This window comes from Protobothrops mucrosquamatus, unplaced genomic scaffold, assembly GCF_001527695.2.
Source record: "Protobothrops mucrosquamatus isolate PMUCROS unplaced genomic scaffold, P.Mucros_1.0 scaffold387, whole genome shotgun sequence".
In the NCBI taxonomy this organism is placed as follows: Eukaryota; Metazoa; Chordata; class Lepidosauria; order Squamata; family Viperidae; genus Protobothrops; species Protobothrops mucrosquamatus.
Genome location: NW_015386719.1, coordinates 225,355 through 247,569, shown reverse-complemented (window position 1 = coordinate 247,569; position 22,215 = coordinate 225,355). Strand labels below are relative to the sequence as shown.

The window sequence follows — 22,215 nt, the reverse complement described above, 5'->3', positions numbered from 1 at the left end:
CTTTATGAAAAGCACAGGACTGGATGTGCAGCAGTGCAAATCACTGCTTTAGCCAATGGTGCTGAGGCATGCTAGTTACCTCTCTCTGGAAAGATGCCCTGTTAAAGCTGTGTGGGAGAGAAATATACTTCATCAGCACCAGGAGATTACAGTATATTGCAAAAAAAAAAAAAATGAGATAGATACTTGGACTCACCTTGAAAAATTGGCCAAAAGGAAAGCCAACAGAGGGAAGATAAGGAACTGAAGAAAGGGGGTAAGGAACTATTTGGGGGGGGGTGTCAATGAAAGTCAAGCACATTTTGGTAAGAGAAGGAGACGAATGAAGAGAATATTAGACAGTGAGACATGGCAGATACATCTGTGATGAACCCGGGAAAGATCTTGTTAAATCTCTCAGATCACATGTTTTGCCTCTTTTCCTTGCATATTGGAAATAGAAAATAAGGTATTTTCCTATCCCCCCCCCCTGTATTTCAGACTTTGGAGAAACGAGAAGAATTAAATTAGATGTGCTATTCAATCATGATACTGAGATAGTATTCTACACAATCTGGTGCACTGTGTTGGAATAGAATTCTTATAATAGTACATATATCTGCTGGACATCAGGTTGGTAAAAGCTAGACATAAGCATCTAGTGACTTTCTAATATTTTAATAATTGAACTTCCAGAATCCTTTATCACTGACTGTGCTGTCAATAGATGTTATCAAAAAAAACCAACATCTGGAGAGGATTAGATTGTTGACTTCTAAAGTAAACCACTTGTTATGAGCATGGGGTGGGGTGGGAAGTGACATCTCTTCTAAGAACTTCTCTTAAGATCTCTCTCTCTCTCTCTCTCTCTCACACACACACACACACACACACACGTTTGTAAATATGTAAATATTCATGAACCTAACTCCCCCCCCCCCCTTTCATTCGTCTCCGATTTTCAGACTGCCTGGAGAAGTCCCTCCAGTTCTCTTGGCACAAGTTGCCAGAAGAGGTTTGCTATTGCCTCTTTTCTAGGGCTGAGAGAAAGTATAGTCCTTGACTTACAACTGTTTCTTTAGTGACCTTTTGAAGTTGCAACAACTCTGGAAAAAAATTGATGGATAGTTTTTCACACTTAGGGCATCCTCATGGTCACATGATCAAAATTCAGACATTTGGCAACTGACTCATGTTTATGACAGTTGCAGTGTCCCGGGGTCATGTGCGACCGTCCCTTTTGCAACCTTCTGACAAGCAAAATCATTGGGGAAACTAGATTCACTTAACAACTGCGTTACTAACTTAACTGCAGTGATTCCCTTAACAACTGTGATGAGAAAAATCAAAATGGGACAACATTCACTTAACAAATGTCTCACTTAGCAACAGAATTTGGGCTCAATTGTAATCATAAGTTGAGGATTACCTGTAATTGGCCCAAAGTCACTTAGCTAGCTTTGTGCTATAGATTGCTACCACCTGGATTTAAGATAGGGTCTTTGCACATATTTCTTTAATAGTTTAAATTTGAAGTAGAAGAGGAAGCGAAGTGTGTTTCTATTTGTTTGGAGAGAGAGAGAGAGAGAGAGAGAGAGAGAGAGAGAGAGAGAGAGAGAGAGAGAGAGAGGTCTTAGAAGAAAAGTGAAATGAAGCAAATAGCATAGAAAAGGTATGGGATGATTTCAGGGATAATCATTTTTATTGTGTCTTCTGAATCACACACAATATTTTTATTTAAAAATTAGATAATAAAATCAGGAATCTGATCTTACCGCCATGTAGCATATATAGGAACTAGATTAAGTATGGCGTAGGAGTTGAGGTTTATGGAGCTTTTCAGTAAATTCAATAAAGTTCACAGGATGGTCTTAGAAATTTCTCTTATCCTAGCCATGAGCTTTAGATTAACTGGAGATAACCCTATAAACTGTAAAAATCCCTGAAGAAGCAATCATATCATGATAACCTCCTAATTAACCTGCAGGCTTTATTGACTCTTTGATTCAGAGTTGACTGTTTCTTAGATTTCTAGATGAATAAGTCTCTTTTTTTGGAGAAATGGACAATTGAGACATTAATGAGTTTATGCTGTATGTATTGCTGTTACTGGCAAACAAGTAGTTGCCCTTAAAACTCTCCTAGCAGAAAGTCAGAGTGAGGTCTCCAGGCAGGAAGCACGGCGAAGACAGAAGTTCCTCCTTTCCTGACCCTCTGACCTATGCACAATTAGTACTGGGAAAAAACGAGCTTCATGGTAAGTGGGTGGGTTTTCATTGATAACCAGTTGGCTAGAGTGGGAGCAGCACTGGTCATCCTGGCAACCGCGGTCAGTGATGCTGCTGCTGTGACTTCTCCAGAGTCCTGTCCTGTGAGAGCCATGAAGCTGGCATAAGGAGAAGCGGCTAGTGTTCAGCGAGAGCTGTGAGTTTGCACTTCCATCGTGGCGAGAAAAGATAGAGGAGGTACTGGAGGCATGATGGCAAGTATCACAGCCACGAGTGATTTCGTTGTACCTGCAAATGGAGTAACTGTTGCATATGGAAGAATGGGTCAGGTCCATGAGCATGGCCTCGGAATAGCTGGGAATCAGCTGGCGATTGGTGCAGATGTTCCACTCAAGCTCAGTACTGTCCTGACTGCTTACCCTGGGGATTCGGTATCTATAGAGGGGCTCCTCTGCCACAGGGGGCACGCTGTACTCCATCCCAACAAGTTTCTCCACATGGTAGTGTACGTGTGCAGTCTGATATTCTATGAAGACTCTCAGTGGCCATGAAATCATCATCAAAGCAGCCACCCAGAAAGCATAGTGGGATGTATACCAAGGAAGATGCCCTGGGTCTCCATAAGCCATCATGACTTCTTTGAAGTCTATATTTTTGAGTTTCATGCCTTCTCTGATCTCCATGTAATCATCCAGCCCTTCTATTTCTGTGAAGAAATGAGCTCTCTGTGCTAAGTAAGAATTCTCAGATTCCCTGTTGGCAAAGCTGAAACATTTCGTGAACTTTAGCCTTGTGGTGGAATACCATTCCAGGCCCATGAGTTCTTTAGATATGTCTTTGAATCCACAGTGGGAGTAGTCAAACTCTGCCTCAGCCACATGGGTGTTGACTCTCTCATGGTAAACCTGAGTTGTTGTATAAGCGTCACCATTGCGGTACCGAGTCACTTGCCTTGTCCGTCGGACAAAGTGGTAGCTTATGGCTTTCCACCATATACATGGTGTGGCCTGTTTCATTCTGGCAATTCGGTCATAGACACTTTCCACATCAGCTTTGTATTGAAGTTCACTTTTGGTACGGCAGTGCCAACATTCCACCAAGTAAACCACATAAAGAATAACAAGGAACGCTAATGGAATATACACATAGCCATCCGAACAAGGACTGTCATGGTAAATCATAGACTTGCCTTTGAAAGAACTATCAAAACTGAGCTTAGTGACTTGTGTGAGTTGGCACCAAGCTACAGCCCCCAGGCAACTATATATCAGAATTGAGAGAAGGAGACACTTCCAGTGAGATTCTCTGCACAGTGAAGAGCTCAAAGATTGCTTGATTGGTCTTTGCTGAAAATCAGATAACAGAGAAGAAAAAAGAAAGAACAGAAATGAAAAGAGAGAAAGAGCATTTTTGGTGAAATAATGCAGTAAATAATCTTACACATTTTAAAATTTCACTATTTCAATGATATAAGGCACATCTCATCAAGATTTTCAGGTAGAAGATACCCCAACATTGCAATATGTCCCAGGATGCCTCCTCCAATAAATAAACAAATAATTGCTTTGAAATAATTCAGCAAAGTGCAAGAACTATTGTAAGCACTTTTTACTAAAACTAAGACTTAGTATTGTTTCTAGAAATGTATTATGTAATTATTTTTAAGAAAATATATGTAATTTATCTAGTTACTTGAAAAGTTCTTGGTATACAAGTCTCAGATAACTATACTTTTATACAGTTTTCAGTGTAGGTACATCAACCTAAGTAAAAACTTTCAGTAAATTTAGTGTACCTCTTGGCCTTGAAGTTGGAAAATAGTTTATTCTTGACACAATTGGTATCTCTTCCCTGAGAAATTCTGGCTTACATTTAAAGCCTATGTAAACTTAGTTACTTTTACCTTGCTTAGATTTAGGGGGGGGGCATTATAGGATGTAGAAAACAGCTAATCCAACATGTAGAAAGCTGGAGATTTCACATCTCCTGCTGTCATGTGTCTGATTAACGAAACACTTAAAAGGACTTTCAGGCATATTTTTTCCTAAAAGCATTTATTAAGGTTACAGAGACGTCAGTACAGCATGGTGGAAATGCTTAGGTCTGGCTTCTCTTCCGTTACGCATATACATTCTAAGCATTTCCCCCAACCTTATTTTGGGGTCATGGTTCACATCTTCCAATCAACTTGGAAGATGTGATTTACTTCCGGTTTCTTTTTCCCGGGCTATCCTTATTCTCCTCCCTTTTTCCCTGTTGCCTGGTTTAACTATAAAAATACCAGATAGTTCTGCATATTGTCAAAGCAGGAATATACAGTATTTGCAGCGTTGACACCTGCCTTCACCCAGAAACCTTCTGGGTCTTCACTCCAGGGCCCCTCCCCTGTATGGGGGAGGGGCAGATAGGCATTCTTACTGCCACTATACATCATCTTTGGGGCACCTCACCTAATGTCTTGCCCCTAATCTGGGAGTGTGAGACAGAAAGATTTCTCACACTCTATGTGATATTTTTAAGGTAAAATGAAAAAGTAAAATCATTTCAGTAATGCAACCTCCTGACTGTATAGAGAAAGGTGTGTGTCTAATGGTTTTATCCCTTCCTCCCATTCTTGGGAGAGAGAACAATCTCATAAGAGATTAACAAAATGAAATTTTCAGAACGTGATTAACAAAGTCAAACCCTGCAGCCTGGCAAAAACTGGCAAGCGAGCTATTTCACAACAATAATTTGCTCAAATCCATCCTGCTTTCGTCTGACTATAGTTGTCTATTTTGTGAATAGAAAAAAATGGTTTTATTCAATAATTAAATTTATGCAAATGGTACAAAGGCAGTTAGGTATATCCCATAATTTGGGACATGCGTATGTAACCAAAGTACTGACTTCAACTGTTATAAACCTGTTAGGAGTATCACAAGCCTTCTTCATTTCCACAGCCTAATTTAGGTAGAAAAGTAGCATTCTTGTCACTGTTGCAGCTTGTTGTTGCTTGTTAATCCACTGCAGATCTCTCAGGGATAGATTAAGAGACTGTCATTTCTCTTCGGCCCACTTCTGCTTTAAAGAATCTAATACTTGATGAAATCCTTTAGAAATGTCTCCAAGTTCTTAAATTCTGTTCAGCTTCTTTCAAAATCCAGAGAAGGTAGCCTATATCTTTCTTGTGAAGTCCTAGTCATAATGTATATAAAAAAAAATAGAGTTGCCTTGAACTCCAAGATGGGTAGCAAATAAATGAAATAAATAAGTAAATAAATAAATAAAATAACTATATGAAAATAAGACTGGGCGCACATCCCGAAATGACCACAATTGGAGCAGTTTTTAAACAAACAAAATTGATGGCCAAGTGTCTAAATTGGAGGACCCTTTTGAGTTGAGGGTTCCTGACCAAATGGTCCTTCTGCTCTCTTTGCACTCAGCTAGTTGTAATCATTGTAACTATTCAGAATCAGGTGAAATTGGAAGGTAGTAAGTTTCTATCACATTTGCCAAATTATTTCTAGATAAGATTCTCACATTATTAATATAGATTAGATTAATTGATTATCGATTGGGACATCACTGTCCTAACTGATTCTCAGTATTAGGTCATCTACAATAGTTGTCGAATTTCTCTGTTTATAGAAAACTTGACCAGCTTGACAGCTGGCTAAGTTTTCTTCAGTTCTTCAAGGAAGTTAAGTCAGGAACAGATCCTACAAGAACTTTATATACTATTATAGGATACAATAAGATAATTTTGAAAGTCTGTTTCTCTCTGTCTTCCTCTTATACCAAATAAATTTCTTCCTCACCCTCTTCTGGCTCTCCAGCCAATGCTGATGTTTTTGTAAATGTTGCATACCTTCTTAAAAGTTATCTCCATAGTCCTCTACAGTTTTTTTCTCCAAATCGTTCAGAATCTGGACCAGGAGCTAGTCACATTTTTTTTTTAAATAAGAGTTTTTCATCTATCTGACCATGAAATGTCTCATGTTCCTAAAAGGCTATTATGAATACCACTGATTCAACCCAGCTGCAAGTTTGAAATACAGTTGCATAATTTTCCATTTCTTGAATCAGCTTCTGATATTGAAGCTACTATTAATGTTTAAAAATGTTTTGGGTTTTCAAAGACTAAAATATTTTTCCATTGTGGTCCTAGTCATCACAGCAGTTTCTATCATATCAGTTTTTGTTAGCAGAACACAGTATATTACAATTACCCAATCTAACAACACAATCTGCAACAGGACAGAAATTTATATAAAGCTTGTTATGAACTATATAAATGAATTCATCACTTGCAAGTCTTATAAACAATTTTCCAAGCTTAATTCTTTAGAAGTTAATTAAGATAATAAATTACTCATGGATTGAGTTCTTCATATGGTGTAAAGCATCTTGTGCTACTTTGTTTAGATTTAGAACTGGAATTTTTGATACACATCTTGCCAAGTTGACAACAGCAGAGAAAATCTGATAACTCTGATTTAGTGTGTTTAAAGGGCAATTCATGTTCAATTAAGCAGCTATTCTTTCCACGCTATGTAATCTTAGATGTGCATTAGTTTGCATTTTGTAAATATGTAAGTATGGGTCAATTGCACAATTGATTACCAATCAGTCATAGCATTTCAAAATTTCCACCAAAGTGGTGGTATAAGGATCAAAAACAAAAAGGCCTGTACATGATACTTGAGTTGGAATGTATTGTATTATGAATAAGTATGCCTTATTAATGCTTCTACATTATTATTTTTGCTACCAACTCCTGGCTGAGTTTTTAATAGCTACTAATTAGCCATCCAATCAACAAACCAACTAAGGTTAGCCTGAAAATTCAAGAAAATCTTAACGAATATAACTGAAATAGATGTTGAATGGTGTCATCTCAAAGAGTTTTAGAATAAAATGAAGAGACTGTACTTCTAAAAGCTGCTACCAAGATAGACCCTATAATTTGGTAAAATTGATCCTGAGAGACAGCAATAAGATTAAAAAAACACAGTTAAAGGTACTTTTAAGCTTGCTGTGCAGTCTCTGAACTACTGAGCTATTTTTCTATGAGGCACTAAATGTTGTCCCAGCATAAGGACTGAACTAAAATTTAATGGTCATTTCAGTTGATGTTTTTAAGTGAAAAGCAACTATCATATTCTTTGCCTCTTGCAAGTAATGATTTGGATCTACCGTGCTGTATTTTCTAACTGTTTTAAAAAATATAATGCCTAAAGGGGGATAAAATTCCCAGTCTCCTAATTTCTAGTCTGATGCCTTAACCAATGCACAAAACTGGTTTTCATAATAAATTATAATACTATTTATTTTTGTTTATGAATATTAAAGAAAAAAAACAAAAAATAAAAAATAAAAAGCAACCTTGAAAAAATAATAATGTCCTCTTTCTTTATATTCCAGCTAATTTGCGGTATTCACAAACACTTAGACTGTCTTAGAAACCATGTTGTCACTGATTGTGGTTTTTTGTTTTGTTTTTTTCATTCTGCCTTATATTTAGTATAACTTTTCTTCTGGATGTATGCTGTCAATTTTGCCATTGCTGCATATCTTCCAGGTTTGGGTTTCCAATCAGATATTGTTAATGTTGTATGTTTTGTTCAATATTGGACAAAAATTAAAAGTACTATTAAGTAAAAAGTACTATTAAGAGTCCATCTAAGAACTGAACTACGATCAGTTGAACTTAAGTCCTGTTCAGATTCAGGTACATATCACTGATTTTCCTCAACATTTATATATGAGCTACAAGAAATGAATATCTATATCTATATATGTCCTGTGTGGTTTAGCCTGCCAATGTTCTTGTTTTTTTATATATATTCTGCTTATTTGGATCAATTTCCTCTTTGCTCGGTCCTTTTGCATTGTGTCCTATGCTTCTGATCATTATTTACTATTTATCTTACATCAAATTACCGCTTCCACTCTTCACCATGTCATGCTTGGAAAAAAGATAAATTTCATACATGCCCACATTTTTCGTACTTGGAAAGCCTTTGATATCATCATGGAGCCAAAGTGAAATAGATAGTGCCCCCTCCAAATTGTTAGCTGTAAACAATGACAAAGTCCTTAGCCTGGAATGCCCTTCGCCAGAATAGGATCTGAGCTGGTAAGGTAGATTAATATATCTTTATTTATGCATAAGTAAAAAGCGACACAGGTAGTCCTTGACGTAAGACCACAATTGAGCCAAACATTTCTGTTGCTAAGCGAAACAGTTGTTAAGTGAATTTTGTCCCATTTTACGACCTTTCTTGCCATAATTGTTGTCAATTGAGGGAGGGGCTATTCTGATTTGGGGAAGAAGGGAACACTGAAGGATTGAGCAGGCATGAAGAAAATTTTTCTGCTGATGTCACCCAAAACTTTGGACAGAAGGAACATAAGCATATCTTTCTGACTTGAATGTATACGGTGGAAAGAGTCTCCTTTAAGAAAATGGTCCATAAAAATTGATGCCCCAAGAGAGGGGTGTCAAACCCAATCGCATCGTGGGCCGTATCGTGACGTATCGGGATTTGTTTTGCCCTTGCGGGGACGGGGTGGACGTGGCCTGCTCCAAGACATTAAGAGATCTATAAATAATAATGAGGACTTTGAATTGTATCTGAAATTTAGGCAGCTCTTATTAAATGGCATAAAGTGGCTGAACTGTGATCGGTCCCTCTGCATTTGGACCATTCAGTTTTTAAGTAACTTTCAAAGGCAATGCAGCCTGAATAAAGCACATTACAAAACTATAATCCAGTTGTGAGATGATGAGGACATGAGTGACAGTTCCCAGTATATCCTGTTCCAAAAATGGCCACATCTGATGTAGCAGCTATAGCTTGTTTCAGTAAGACCCAATGAGTCCAGGAAATCTCCCAAAATTTGGGCTGGCTTTCCCACGGGACTGCAATCAGTCAGACTGGTTTGCTAGAAAGTAGATTAGAATTAGATAACCTTAAACCCAATGAAATAAATGGGGTTTAAATCTTATTCTGTTCCTGCTACACTAGTTTTATATAAAACCTACACTAGTTTAAATGAGTTATTTTAGAATTAAGACCAACAAAATTATTTTAAGCATATTAGTACATAAATGTGATTAAGGTTTTGGGCAAAATGATATGGCCTTAGACAAAACTTTGCCTTGATTCATTTCATTAAGCCATGATTTATTTAAGCACGTTGCACTGAATAAATCTCAGCTATTGTTTATTATAAATAAATAATTTATAAGTCACAATGGCCTATAAATAGGCCATATAGCGTATTTTATAACATGCTATATCAAAACCCAATAAACCATATTTTGGCTGTACACAATATGTGAGTTTAACCACTACCTCCTTCTATAATTGGAACTATGTACAAAAGTCCACCTTACATTTTTTTAAAAGATATATAGGATGCTTATTGAAAATCAGCTACATTCATGCTGGGGATTATTAATACACAGCTTGCTGGAGCAATGATCAAAGACCATTAATTTTCAGCCTGCAGTAGAAGATTTTGCATAATCTAACAGGTCATCAAAAAGCAAACACTTCAGTGCAGACAGATAACAAACAAAAAGAAAGCAGAAATTAGGAGGAACAATTTACAAATACAGCAATCAGGATAAAAAAAATGAAATCAGTCCTTGTCCAGAAATAGACAATCAGGGTGGCACAGTTATGAAAATTAAGTTCCCAATTTAAAAACAGTGTCTATACTTTTTCCTTTTTTTCTTCAGTAAACTAGACCTTTCTCAACATTATTATGTTGGATCAACTCAATTCTGAGAAAGTCTTTTTTTAAAAACAATGCAGACTTATCTTATGGTGCTTCTTGGGAGTTTATTCAACTTAAGCATTTGCTGTTTGAATTATTTGATCCACATGTTGTCACTGCTTCTGAAATTCCACAGTGGTGGACGCTTTGGGAAGAATTAACCCTTGCTTCAAAATTAGTAACTTTACTTGTTTAAAGAAATTGAAGATGATGTAATGAATTGAAATTGATATTAGTTACTTACATGATCTCTGGAATTATGATCTTGAATGTCCTATCCTGATAAACCAGTAGATGATCACTTTAAAGAATTTTAAATCCATTGCTTATGACCTTAAAATGAAGTTAATAAATCTTTAAGTATTGGTTACTCTCATTGGGCTGTCACATTTTATGCTGAAACCAACAGGATTGTTAACAGAATTCTGGGTTGCTAGGTATTAAAATGTTATTTTTATCCTATGTTAAGAAACGATCAAAATTTAAATATTGTAGAGTTGGTATGGAGACTAGCTAAAACATATAAAACTGAAGGAGAAGTAATATGTTGGTGATTTGTAGAAACATATTTAAATACGGTAGTAGTCAACATTTGCATGCTTTCCAGCAAAGAAACAAAATAGAAGGTTTTCAAATAATTCGGTCAAATTCTTAAAAGTTGTTCCAATTATATATTTTTTCATGGTATTATCATTATTATTAAAGAGGTATACTATTTTGCAATAATGTTGTAACTAATTATACTTTTTCTGATAACTAGTTTAACATCATTTTCTTTTTAAAAAGTTCCACGAATCCGTAGAGTTTATAATAACTTTCTGTATATTAACTTACTACAGCCTAATACAGGCTCCTTTTTGGGTTGCCTTCACGTCAGTCTTGAGTCCTGATGATTGCCTGGACAAGTCCCTGCAGTTTTTTTTTTACCAGGTTTGAGAAAGTGGTATGCCATTGTTTCCTTCCTAGGGCTCAGAAAAAATGACTGGCTCAAGGTCACCCAACTGGCTTCATGCCTAAGTCAGAATTAGAATTCATCATCTCATGATTTCTAGCCTGCTGCCTTAACCACTTATGCCAAATTAGCTCTCATTATAAATTATTGTCCTCTTATGTTTCCCCTGCAGTTCTCTCCTCTTTTTTTTAATGTTTTGCTTTATAATATCTCCTAAATTTGCCTTGTTTCCCCTTGTTCTCCTTACCGTTTCAGTGACTAAGACCAGCATTACACATAAGGACAGTGTTTATCTGAGAGCAATGAGCAATATTTCTGAGCTTTTTACATTATAGGAAATATAATTACCTTGGGTCTCCATTTTGGCAACAGGATGCAAGTTAAGTTAATTTGAAACTTCCATTTTTATATTTGCAGCATCACATGCACGACAGCTTGTCTCATGGAATAGATTTCAACAATAAGGTTTCTTGTAACCTTAAACCACCTTGCTTTCATCTATTTCCATTAACTAAGCTCATTTACTTTCATTAACTAAACATGCATTTGAATTGAAACATAGGAGGTACATTAAAAGGCTCTTTGGATATAGCCATTTAATGCTGCAATCACAAAGGACTAATTTTAATTAAAGACTCCAAAGAGTCATAGGCAGAGATTTTCTCTACGGAATTTTATTTTTTAGTCCCCTAAACAATCATTCCAGAAAATTGGGAATCATTCAGTATGGAAAGGGGCTGCAGGCAGATTGCTTGATGTGAGCGCAGTGGGTACGCATACAGAGTGTGCCATGTAATAACCCAGTTTGAATAACTGAGGGTAATTTAAACAGCCAAGGTCCCATTTAGTGAGCATAGCTGATGATACACTGAGGTATCCAGGATGAGTCAATAGTAAAGGAACTACATTGTCAGAATAACCTGCATATAGTATAAGACATAGCATTGTTGAATTAACTGGAATGAGGTATCACAGAATTATGCTTATCAAAATATAAATGGAATGTTGTCACAAGAAAGTGCCATTTGACTTCAAAGGAAGCAATTTCTCTAAAATGAGGGATCTGGTAAAAAGAAAGCTAACAGAAGTCAAAAGTGCCAAGTCTTGTCAGGATGTTTAGGAAGGAATATCAGAATTTTGGCTACAGCAGATCGGGAAAATCGCTACTAAGAGATCAGCAGCATGATCAATAAAAATATTAAGGGTTGGAGAAGAAAAAGAATTACTTCAGAATCTGCGAAAACAAATCTGCTTAAATAAAACAAGCGCCCTCCCCCACACATAAATATGCTTATTAAGTAATGTTTTGGGAGGGTTGTTTCTTTTTAATGTTGTAAGCTGGTTAGAATCACTTGTGTGAAGTGGACAGCCATATAAATCATATAAATAAAAATAAATTAATAGAAAAATAAATTAATGGAAAAGGATTGTTGTTTTGTACAAAAGAAACAGGAACAAACAGTAGACGATAAAAAGGGAGATTTGAAGCACAAATTTGTAATAACATCAAGACTATAAAAAAAGTAATATGATTAGATACATCAGAAATACTGTAAGCATTTGGATAATCAGATAACAAGGACATAACAATATTAAAAGGGGTGAGGAGATTGCTCAGGAACTGAATATTTTGCATCTGACTTCTTTGTAAAAGATACAGTATAAACCCATGCTGAAATGTCATTTTCAGGAAGGGAACCTGTAGACCATAGGCAATTTGCAGTGACCTCAGTAGACTTATTGATCTACTTAAAATAAATACATTACGACTCCAGATGCTGTCCATCTGAAAAGTTCTTAAAAGAAGAGTGGGGACAAAAAGTAAAGTAACCAATGGAAGCAGATCAAGGATAACAACTGTCTCCTTGAAGCTGGCCTACTGTGTCATCAACCCTGTGTCATCAGCTAAAACGACTGATACAGAAATAAATCTTTCTTGGAAGATACATTCCCAATGACATAACCTCCTTCCAACCCTGTAAACACTGATTTGTAAGTAATTGCCTGGTAATTGTGATTATTTCAAGGAAACAGATAGTAAATTTCATTAACTTGCCACCCCCTACTAGGGAGTGTGGGGGGAAAAAACCCCATTTTATATCATAGTAAAGTCTAAACAATTGATAATTGAAGTGTTTATGCCTTTGATGTGCTGTTCATGATATATAGAGAACAATTTTCTGCTGCAGCAGACAAGAAGAAGAGACTAGCTTCCTTTTGGTCCTATCTGTATTTCTTATCTATAGTAGTAAACTAACTCTGTAATCTTTCTAAGACTAGAAGCTGGAGCACTTCACTTTGCTGCCTAGGAATGTGGAGATCACAGTCTTCTAATAAAACAAAAATCAGTTTATACCTCTCCAATCCTTTAACTCAATTCCTTAAGGTGAGATTTCTACCACAGAGGTCAGGTAGAGAATTGCTGTCCTTTTGAGAAAAATATATAATATTGTCCTAACATTAACTTTCTATCAAAGGATATAAAAATGATCAATTTAAACTGTTTTTTAAAAAAAAGATCAGAGGAGGTAATAGAGAATCAGAAGCTTCTCTATAAAATGATAGAGCCTTGCTGAAGAGAAAACAGGGCAACTTTTGTGAAGGTAGATGTTGCTTTTAGAGGTCTGTGAGACTGCCACTGGACAGGCAGACATCAATGACCCAGTGAAAGTGTTTATGTGCACTTTAAAAGATTTATCCCTTAGCAGACGAGGGAACTAGATGAAATCTCAAGTTATGGACTGGGAACTAGTGCAGGAAGAGAAAGTATTGGAATAAAGAGATATTTGTGCAGTGAAAGAGTACCTTAGGTATGTTTGCTGCCTTGAGTTGACACACATATACACACACACACAACAACAACAGAGAGATTCCACAAGAATTGGTACTGAAAGCAATATTTTTAAACTTGTTTATAAATTAACTGGATAATTAGGATAGGGGATCAACTACATTTTTAGAATGGCCAAAGCCTCTAGATCACGGGTGTCAAACTCGTCACGTCATGTGACGTGTTGCGACATATTGCGACTCTTTTTGCATTGCTGGCAATGGGGTGGGCGTGACTTTGGTATGATGAATCCGGCCCGCAGGCCGGCAGTTTGACACTCCCGCTCTAGATGAGCTGGGCGGCACACAAATCAAATCAATTAATCAATCAAAGCAAAAATAATGATTTTTTTTCAAGAACTACAAGAAATCAGGGGAATAAGGATTAAAATGGCAAATATAATAATATAAACAATTATCAAAGGAGAGAAGTCCATTTATGTCTCCCCTCCTCTCTGGAATTGGAAGTGATTACCCAGCAGAGTGATGGTATAAAACTTGATTCAAACACTGCCCTGTTTTAAAGGTACTGTGAAAAAGACAGATTTTACTTGGGTATCATTACAGTATTACTAGGAAAATAATATTTTCAAAATCATGGCAATTTAACCACAATGCGTTCAACTACGGTTGAGATAATGTCTAACATTCTGGTCGCGAGACCTTAAAAAAGTTACTGTAGAGATGGAAAAGTGTAGAAAGCAATAAGAACAATCTAAACACTTTAACAACTTTCACGGAAGGCAAAATAACAATTTAAAGTGCCTTTTTAACCTTTAAAAAGGATGGGAGGAGTGATAGGGATCTCACAATATTAGAACGAAGGATTTTTCGAGTAAGCTGCTGTTGGGAATTTCAAACCAAATGAAAGAAAACCTCATTGCACTATTCCAATACAAAGGATTGGTGTCTACTAAATTTAAAGTTAGATTAATTTGTCTACAGAGACTAAAATGATGGTTTATTACTATACTACTATAGTACAGTAATGTTTATTTTTATTGTTGTTCAGTTGCTAAATTATGTCTAACTTTTGCAACCCAATTTGACCATAGCATGCCAGCCCCCCCCTTCCCCACCACTATCTCCTGGAATTTGCCCAAATTTTTGTCCACTGCATTATTGACACTGTAACCATCTCATCCTATGCCATCCCCTTGTCCTTTTGCCTTCAATCGTTCCCAGCATCAGGGTCTTTTCCGGTGACTCCTCTCTTCTCATTAGATAGCCAAAGTATTCGAGCTTCAGATTCGGCATCTGTCCTCCCAAAAACCAGTCAGGGTTGATTTCGTTTAGGAATAGCATTTATTACGAATGCTATTGCTATAGCATTAGAAAAATATGTCTCTAAGTACTAATTATTGGGCGCATAAGGGAAGTAGTATGGGCCAGTATTTAAAGAATTGTACTGGAACTGGGAAGACCCACTTCAAGTCCATATTGGCTGAAATCACTGGATGACCTTGGCCAGGCACTGCCTCAGCTGAATGTATTTTACAGAGTTTCCGGGGGATAAAACTGGAGGCAGGAGTACTAAGTACGCTGGCTTAAGCTCCTGGAGAAAAAAGCATGGAATACATTAACACATAAAAAATGAATGTAGTGAGATAATGGTGTTGTGCTCACATCCAACAAGGATTTGGCAGGGTTCTCTGGGTGGCCACTGAGGAATCCCTATGTTAGGCTAGATAACCCCTTGATTTGATTCAGCAGCATTCTTTTTTTAGATCTTATTCTTCGCCTTGTATGCCATGCGGGCCTTTGAATTTACAACGTCAAATTTATGATTACAAAGTCATTTACAAGTTGATTCTATTGGCATTTTGTTGTTATGGTTAGCAGTTTGCACCATGACAGGCAAATACATCTGCAGTATGTTTTGTGGACCCAGGTGGAAAACAGATTGGTTATGCTCCATCTACCAGATCAGCACATTTCAGTTTGGAAGCCCAATGGTACAAAATGTCACTCAAACAGCAGCAAAACAGTGAGCGAGAGAGCGCTTGTTTATCAGAGAAAACTCACTCTGGATATATTCATAAAAAGTCGGGAGGAAATCTGGAGCAGAACCACCACCCCCCAGGGAAACTCAAGTTATAGTTTTTATAGATCCTTGAACCTAAGAGAATCCTATATTCATTCTTACTCCAGAGACAGGTTTTCAGAACATTGGAGATCTCCTTTCCCTGCTATTGGAAATGGCTTTAAACTTGGTAACCTTTGACTGGCAAAATAATACATTTTGGTTGGCTGGTTACTGCCCCAGGTAGGCCCAAGGTACTGCTGGAAGGAAGTCTACACAACACAACACAACATAAAACTTCTCTTGCACACCCATCTTATCATAAGAAAAAGATGAGTGTACACACACCAATGCACACGCATGCACGCACACACACATACATTAGAGATTGCTACTACAGATCTCCAAATCTATGTTTTCGACCAAAAGAACATGAAAATGACTCCATCATGCCTTATTACTGTTTTCCTTGACCTGCGTATTTTTAACAACACTTTCGTATGAGTTTAATGAAGGCCTAATTGAAAAGAATCCCAGTGATGTTTGTGGATTTGGTTCCCCCTTCCCCTCCTGAGTCAATTTTTCCTAGTGCCACATGCAAGTTGCATGGGTACACAAAGTCCCTTTATCCTGGGTGCGGATATATTCTTCATGCTCGCTCTTTGGAGGATGGGTGCAGCTGGACACGCATCCTCAGGTACAGACAGCTGGGTTTCCCCGTCCGCCTGGCGTTGCCTACACACAACGCCTTAGACCCCCAGACGCCCTTCGCTTCTCACCTCCTCTCTAGCATCTGTAGTTGCAGCCGCCGCCGCCGCCACTGCTGCTTCTGGACTATTTCCAGCGGAAGGCTCCGGCTCCCCCTCCGAAGACATCCTTGGCCATTACAGATCTCTCAGCCCAACTCCCGTGTCCAACGGAAGGGAAAGTTCCTCCGTTCCGCTCCAGAGCGGCCGACCCGGGCCCTCTAAGGCTTGTGGGGGGGGGCTGGTGAGGAGAGAGCGGAGGGAATCCGCCGGACTCTGCCTCCGGCTGCAGCTTCCCCTCCAATTGGTCCCGCTTTCCCTGCGCAGACCAAACGGGAGATCCGCTCCAGGTTTTCGAGCGGGGCGCCTTCGCTTGCCAGCACTCCCGTCCGCCCGGCGCCCGAATCAGGTGCGTCCTTAGGGCTAAGGGGCTGCTCCGGCTGCCGCGTTCCCCGCCTGCCTTTCAAGTCGGGATAGACTGCGGCTGCTCTTCAACTTTGGAAGGAGAGACGCTGGAGACGCCTCTGGGAGACGCTGGAGAGGCGGCCGAGCCAACTCAAGGTCCCTCTTGCTGGGCACGGTGCCGCCTGTCTCCCCCGCCCGCGCTCTCTGGCCAGGAATCCTCCGCAGCCCCCAACTCTGCAGTGGAACTAGTTGGCTGCCCACTTCGGGTTTCTCTCTATTTTTGTCCCTCGGCATTCCCGGCGCCCAGTCAGGAAGACGGGAGGGAAACCAAGATCTCTGCCTGAGGGCATTCCCTGGGAAAAGCCCTCTCTAGCTTCCTCTGCATATCTCTTGAGTGACACAAGTTCTTCCTTCCCGATAAGTGATAAGCCAGTGATACGCTTAGGACTGGCACAGAAAGAGATCAATCTTCTCTGGAACCAGGTAGTCACAAAAGTCTATCAGGGTAACAGGAGTCCCAGTAACCCTAGAGACTTTTCTGTCCTATCCTGACACATGAACCAGGTATTCCAGGGTTTGACCTATTCCTCATTGTTGGTTGTTTGATGGGGGGGGGGGGGAATAGAATCGGAAAGAGGGATCCATGGAAGGCATCTTACAGCTCTTTTGATCCAACCTCCTATTCAAAGCAGGAAGCCTAATAATGGCTGTCTAACCTGACTTACGACCTCAGGACGAGGTGTTAAATACATTAAATGCCTAACATCGACATCCTAAACATAATTTAGCAACTGGCCACTAACTGGCCCCTTATACAAAGTTATTCTTGACCTTCTAGAACATAACCACATCTGAGATTTATTCTTTCTGCTAATTTATATGATTCCATTACCAATAGAATCATAAGGAATTGTCTTCTGTTTTTATCTGCTGTATAGATGTAAGATGTATTATATATATATAATACACAGTAGAAGGATTCCTATAAGATAAAATTCATGGCAAACTGGCAGAAATCAAGTATAAAGCTGAAACTATTTACAAAAAAAGAAAGAAAAATTGGAATGGGGATCATCAGAAAGTACAAAAAAATTGGAGAGCAGCAAGCAGTGGTGAGAAAACTAGGAGATTCAGGAAAAATGGATTGGGGAAATAAAGAAACCCTGTATGATTTGTGATCTGTACATATCCTTTCCTATTTCTTGTTGGAGGCCTAAAAAGAGTCTTGTGGGTCAAGCAAGAATAACCCATATCAGTTCATTTTGACTGTTTGTTTTTTAAAAAACAGAGATGACAGATAGTTCATGGAGATGCTTGGGCAACATTTGTCTATGATTGTCTATGATCTATGATTTTCTTGCTGACAAGATAGTACAATGTAAGCCAGGGAGTTCTAAAATAGACCCAGAGCTGGTTGAGTTACCATACTGAATAAATACTCATTAATGGAGTCCAAATTGCAAATTAATGGAGGATGCAAATTGCAAATGGCTCCTTCAGAGATAGCATATCAGTACTAAATCTAAACTTAGACATAAAGCAGGTTCATTAGAAAAACTAGATACATCTCACTATTAACAAAGAAATATCCTGACAGAATCTCAGTCAGTTCATGCTGAAATACAATGCACCTCCTGCAATAGCCAAATGCAGGCCGGTTATATGTTAGCACAGTGGGAGTTTGAGGGTTCTTGCAGTATCTTAGCTGTTCCTAGCACTGCATCTTCTGGCTAGAGAGCTCTGATGTCATTCCTGGGATTTGTTGGAGACAGTGTCCAGCTTAAGAGTCACAGCCCTGAGTGCTCCTACCACATCTGGGACCATTTTGGCCTTTACTTTCCATATATTCTCTCATTTCTTCTTCAGGCCCTGGTACTTCTCCAGCTTTTCATACTCCTTCTTTCGGATGTTGCTCACTTGGCATTGCTACATCTGTCACCATTGTGGTCGTCTGGTCCTTATCTACAACCACAATGTCTGGTTGATTGGCCAGTACTTGCCTGGCCATCTGAATCTGGGAGTCCCACAGAATCTTAGCCTGTTATTCTCCATGACTTTCTGGACTTGGGAGGGTCTAGCTCATATATTATGCAAATGTTCATGCACACAATACCAGCTACTTGCTTGTGCTCTTCAATGTATGCTATTCCTGCCAGCATCTTACACCCTGTCCCTATGAATTGGACAGGCTCTGAGGTTTCTCTGCATAGTCTGCACTTCAGGTCCTATCTAGTGTGGTAGACCCAAGCTTCTATAGATCTGATGCGTAGAACCTATTCTTGTGCCTCATAGGACCAGTGCCTCAGTTCTGTCTTTAGTCTTTTAGTCCAGCCCTTTCAGCCACTGGTAAAATTTCCTGATGTCTGCCACCTCAGCTATCTCTTGATGGTACATTCCATGCAGGGTTTTCTCTCACTATAGCACTTCCTCTGCCTGATCTTCCTCCCATATCTCCCATGTCTGTTGCTGCCTTGGGGATTCTCTTAGCGGCTCATCTTTGGGTGTTATCATACTGATGTATTCCTGGATGTTGTGGATTTCATTCAGGACAGTGACTTTGACACTCAACAAGCCTCTCCCACCCTCTTTCCAACTAGTGTACAATCTCTGGGTGCTGGACTTTGGATGGAAATCTCTATACATTGTGAGGAGCTTCTTGGTCTTCACATTGGCACCTTCCAGGTCCTTCTTTGGCCAGCTCACTATATAGCAGCAGGTTATCTGATGATTGGCGAAGTGTAAGTGTGGATTTTGTTCTTCCCATTGAGTTGGCTCTTTAAGATCTGTTTTATCATTTGTTGGTACTTGGATGTTGCTGTCTTCCTTGCCTCCTCCTCATGGTTCTCATGTTACTGTGGGTTATCAAAGTACTTGTAGCTGGTCTATATATTTGCTATGTGGCTCACTGGTAGTTCCACCCCATCAGTCTTAACTGCCTTCCTTCTCTTGATTACCATCTGATCATACTTCTCTAGTCCAAATGACATCTCAATGTTCTCAATGTAGATCCATGTTAGGTAGATCAGTGAGTCAATGTCTCATTCATTCTTAGCATACATCTTGATGTCATCCATGTAGAGAAGATGGCAGATGATAGTTCCATTCTTGAACGTGTATCCATATCTAGTCTTTGTGATTATTGATGGGGTTCAAGCCTATGCGGAACAGCAGCAGGACAGTGGATCATCTTGGTATTTGCTGCATCTGATAGCCAGTTATGTGTGGTGTCTTGAGTTGAGCTATCCAGTGTTGTCTTCCACAGTCCTGATGAGTACTTGAGGAAAGCCCTTAGTGTCCTGTTGACTTTATATAGCACCAGGCATTCACAGATCCATATGTGTGGCATTGAGTTGTTGGCTTTCCTGTTGTCAGTCCAGGATGTGCTCAGATTGGTCTGTCTTGATATTTAATCTTGGGTGGCTGCTCTATCTATGAGCAACTGATGTTGTCTCCAGTGTTGTTCCCAATGCTCTTCTGAGATTGCTCATGTACCGGTTCATATAGTCCTGTAGCTTAATAGATATGATGCTTAATAGGACTTTCCATGTTGTGGGGAGGAGGGTTATTGGCTGGTAGGTATTGTGAGAACATACACACACACCATCCCTCTTCATTTATGACCTTCAAGCATACAAAGATTTTTGGTATCACAGCAGTTTAGTGAATGATAAACTGGGGCATCATAAGATGTCTTTTAGGTTTAGACCAAAGCCTCAAGGCAGCAGTTTTCTTTTGAGTGAAATGTCATGGTACAAAATACATCCAATCGAGCTTCTTGACAGAGATATAAATTGGTTCTCAATATTAAATGCATTTTTCTGCAAAAGCATTATAAAGGAAATTAACATATGGAAAGAAAACACAATACCCCTTTTAAAACTGAAAACAACAGATGAGTTGTTTTAGAAATAGCTCACATTTTGCAATTATGATTGGTTTTAGCACCCCAAGGGTAGAAAGCAGTCTAAAAATTCATGTTCCAGAAAAAGTATTCAGTATTCACGTTAAGAAGATAATTCTGGGATTTCGTCAGTGGGATGTCTTATCAGTAGTACTTGCAGCTTACTTACTCTTTTCTCCAGAAGTTTTTCTTCCTATTCTTATGCACATTAATTATATATTCCATGCTAAATGTTTGATAGATGCTTTATGTACAGGCATATCATACTCAAATGCCCTCTGCTAATTTTATCTCTTAATAGCAGAACATCAGAGTTAGGCAATTTTTCACATGAGTAGCAAATGAGGATGTGGGATTAATTCTACCGATGCTTTCAGAGCATTACATAGCTGGTGCAAATTGTTATCTTCCTCAGCTCCTTCAAAACTACAGCTGACAATTTAACTGGAAAGGGAGAAATAATTAAAATAACTGCAACGAACTTTCTGACATTTCTCATTTTCGTTCATTGATCAAAGAGTGAAGATTTAGTGTTAAGCCTTCAAACTAGTTTAATCTTGCCTGTTTTCAACCATGCATACTAAAAAGGTGAAATACTAATATGTTCCACATCTTACCATAATTCTGAAACCAAATGTATTCTGTCTTCTTAGTAGTGGTCTTATGATGGAGCTTCCAGAGAGGGAGGAAAGAAGAGAATCCAATTTTTAACTTTTAGACTATTTATAGAGGTTCCTAATTTGATTAACACATCAATATTGGAGCTGCTCTGTACAAGTGTAATGATACCAAACATTAAGAACTGTAGGCTTTGCTTACCCACTCCATGCAAACAGAGAATCTCAGATTAAGTTCCCGTCCTATTAACAGGTGCAAGGAAAGGACTTTAAAAAGTGGGCAGTCTCTGTAGAAGCTCCACTCAGTTGGAAGAGGTGGCCCCTTGAAGTAAATATGGCACTATTGTGGACATCTGAAAACTCAATAAGACCTAGTTGCTTCAGAGGACCTTCAGGAACTGATGAATTCAAAGTTAAATAGTAAATTGTTTTATCTAGTGTTATTAAATTTGATGTAATCTTTTAAATTTTGCATTGGTGTATCACATATATCATTGCTCTAATTGTATGTTGCTTACAGTTCCTAGCCTAAAGTGGTATGTATAATACAAAACAAAATAATGAAATGATTAATATCACAACTTTTCAAGGCTGTGTCAGAGACTGATGGAAAGATGCCTCCAAACATGCATATACCTGAATGTCATTTGTTCTTTTCCCTTCCCTTGAGATGTTTGAAGAAATCTGTAGGAAAATATGTTTTAGGTTTAAATCTGGAGACTTGAGGGGGCGGATGGCTGCACTGTGTGAATGCAGATAGCC

At 38.5% G+C, this 22,215-nt stretch overlaps 1 protein-coding gene across 1 annotated transcript; it reads right to left on the bottom strand.

Annotated features, from left to right (window-relative positions):
* Positions 1 to 2,131: 2,131 nt before the first annotated feature.
* Positions 2,132 to 16,659, bottom strand: LOC107287422 (transmembrane protein 151B-like). Its single transcript, XM_015815935.1, has 2 exons — positions 16,564 to 16,659; positions 2,132 to 3,553 (listed from the first exon to the last, which is right to left on the bottom strand). Exons 1-2 carry the CDS (start codon positions 16,657 to 16,659, stop codon positions 2,132 to 2,134), a joined length of 1,518 nt encoding a protein of 505 aa, XP_015671421.1.
* Positions 16,660 to 22,215: the final 5,556 nt, after the last annotated feature.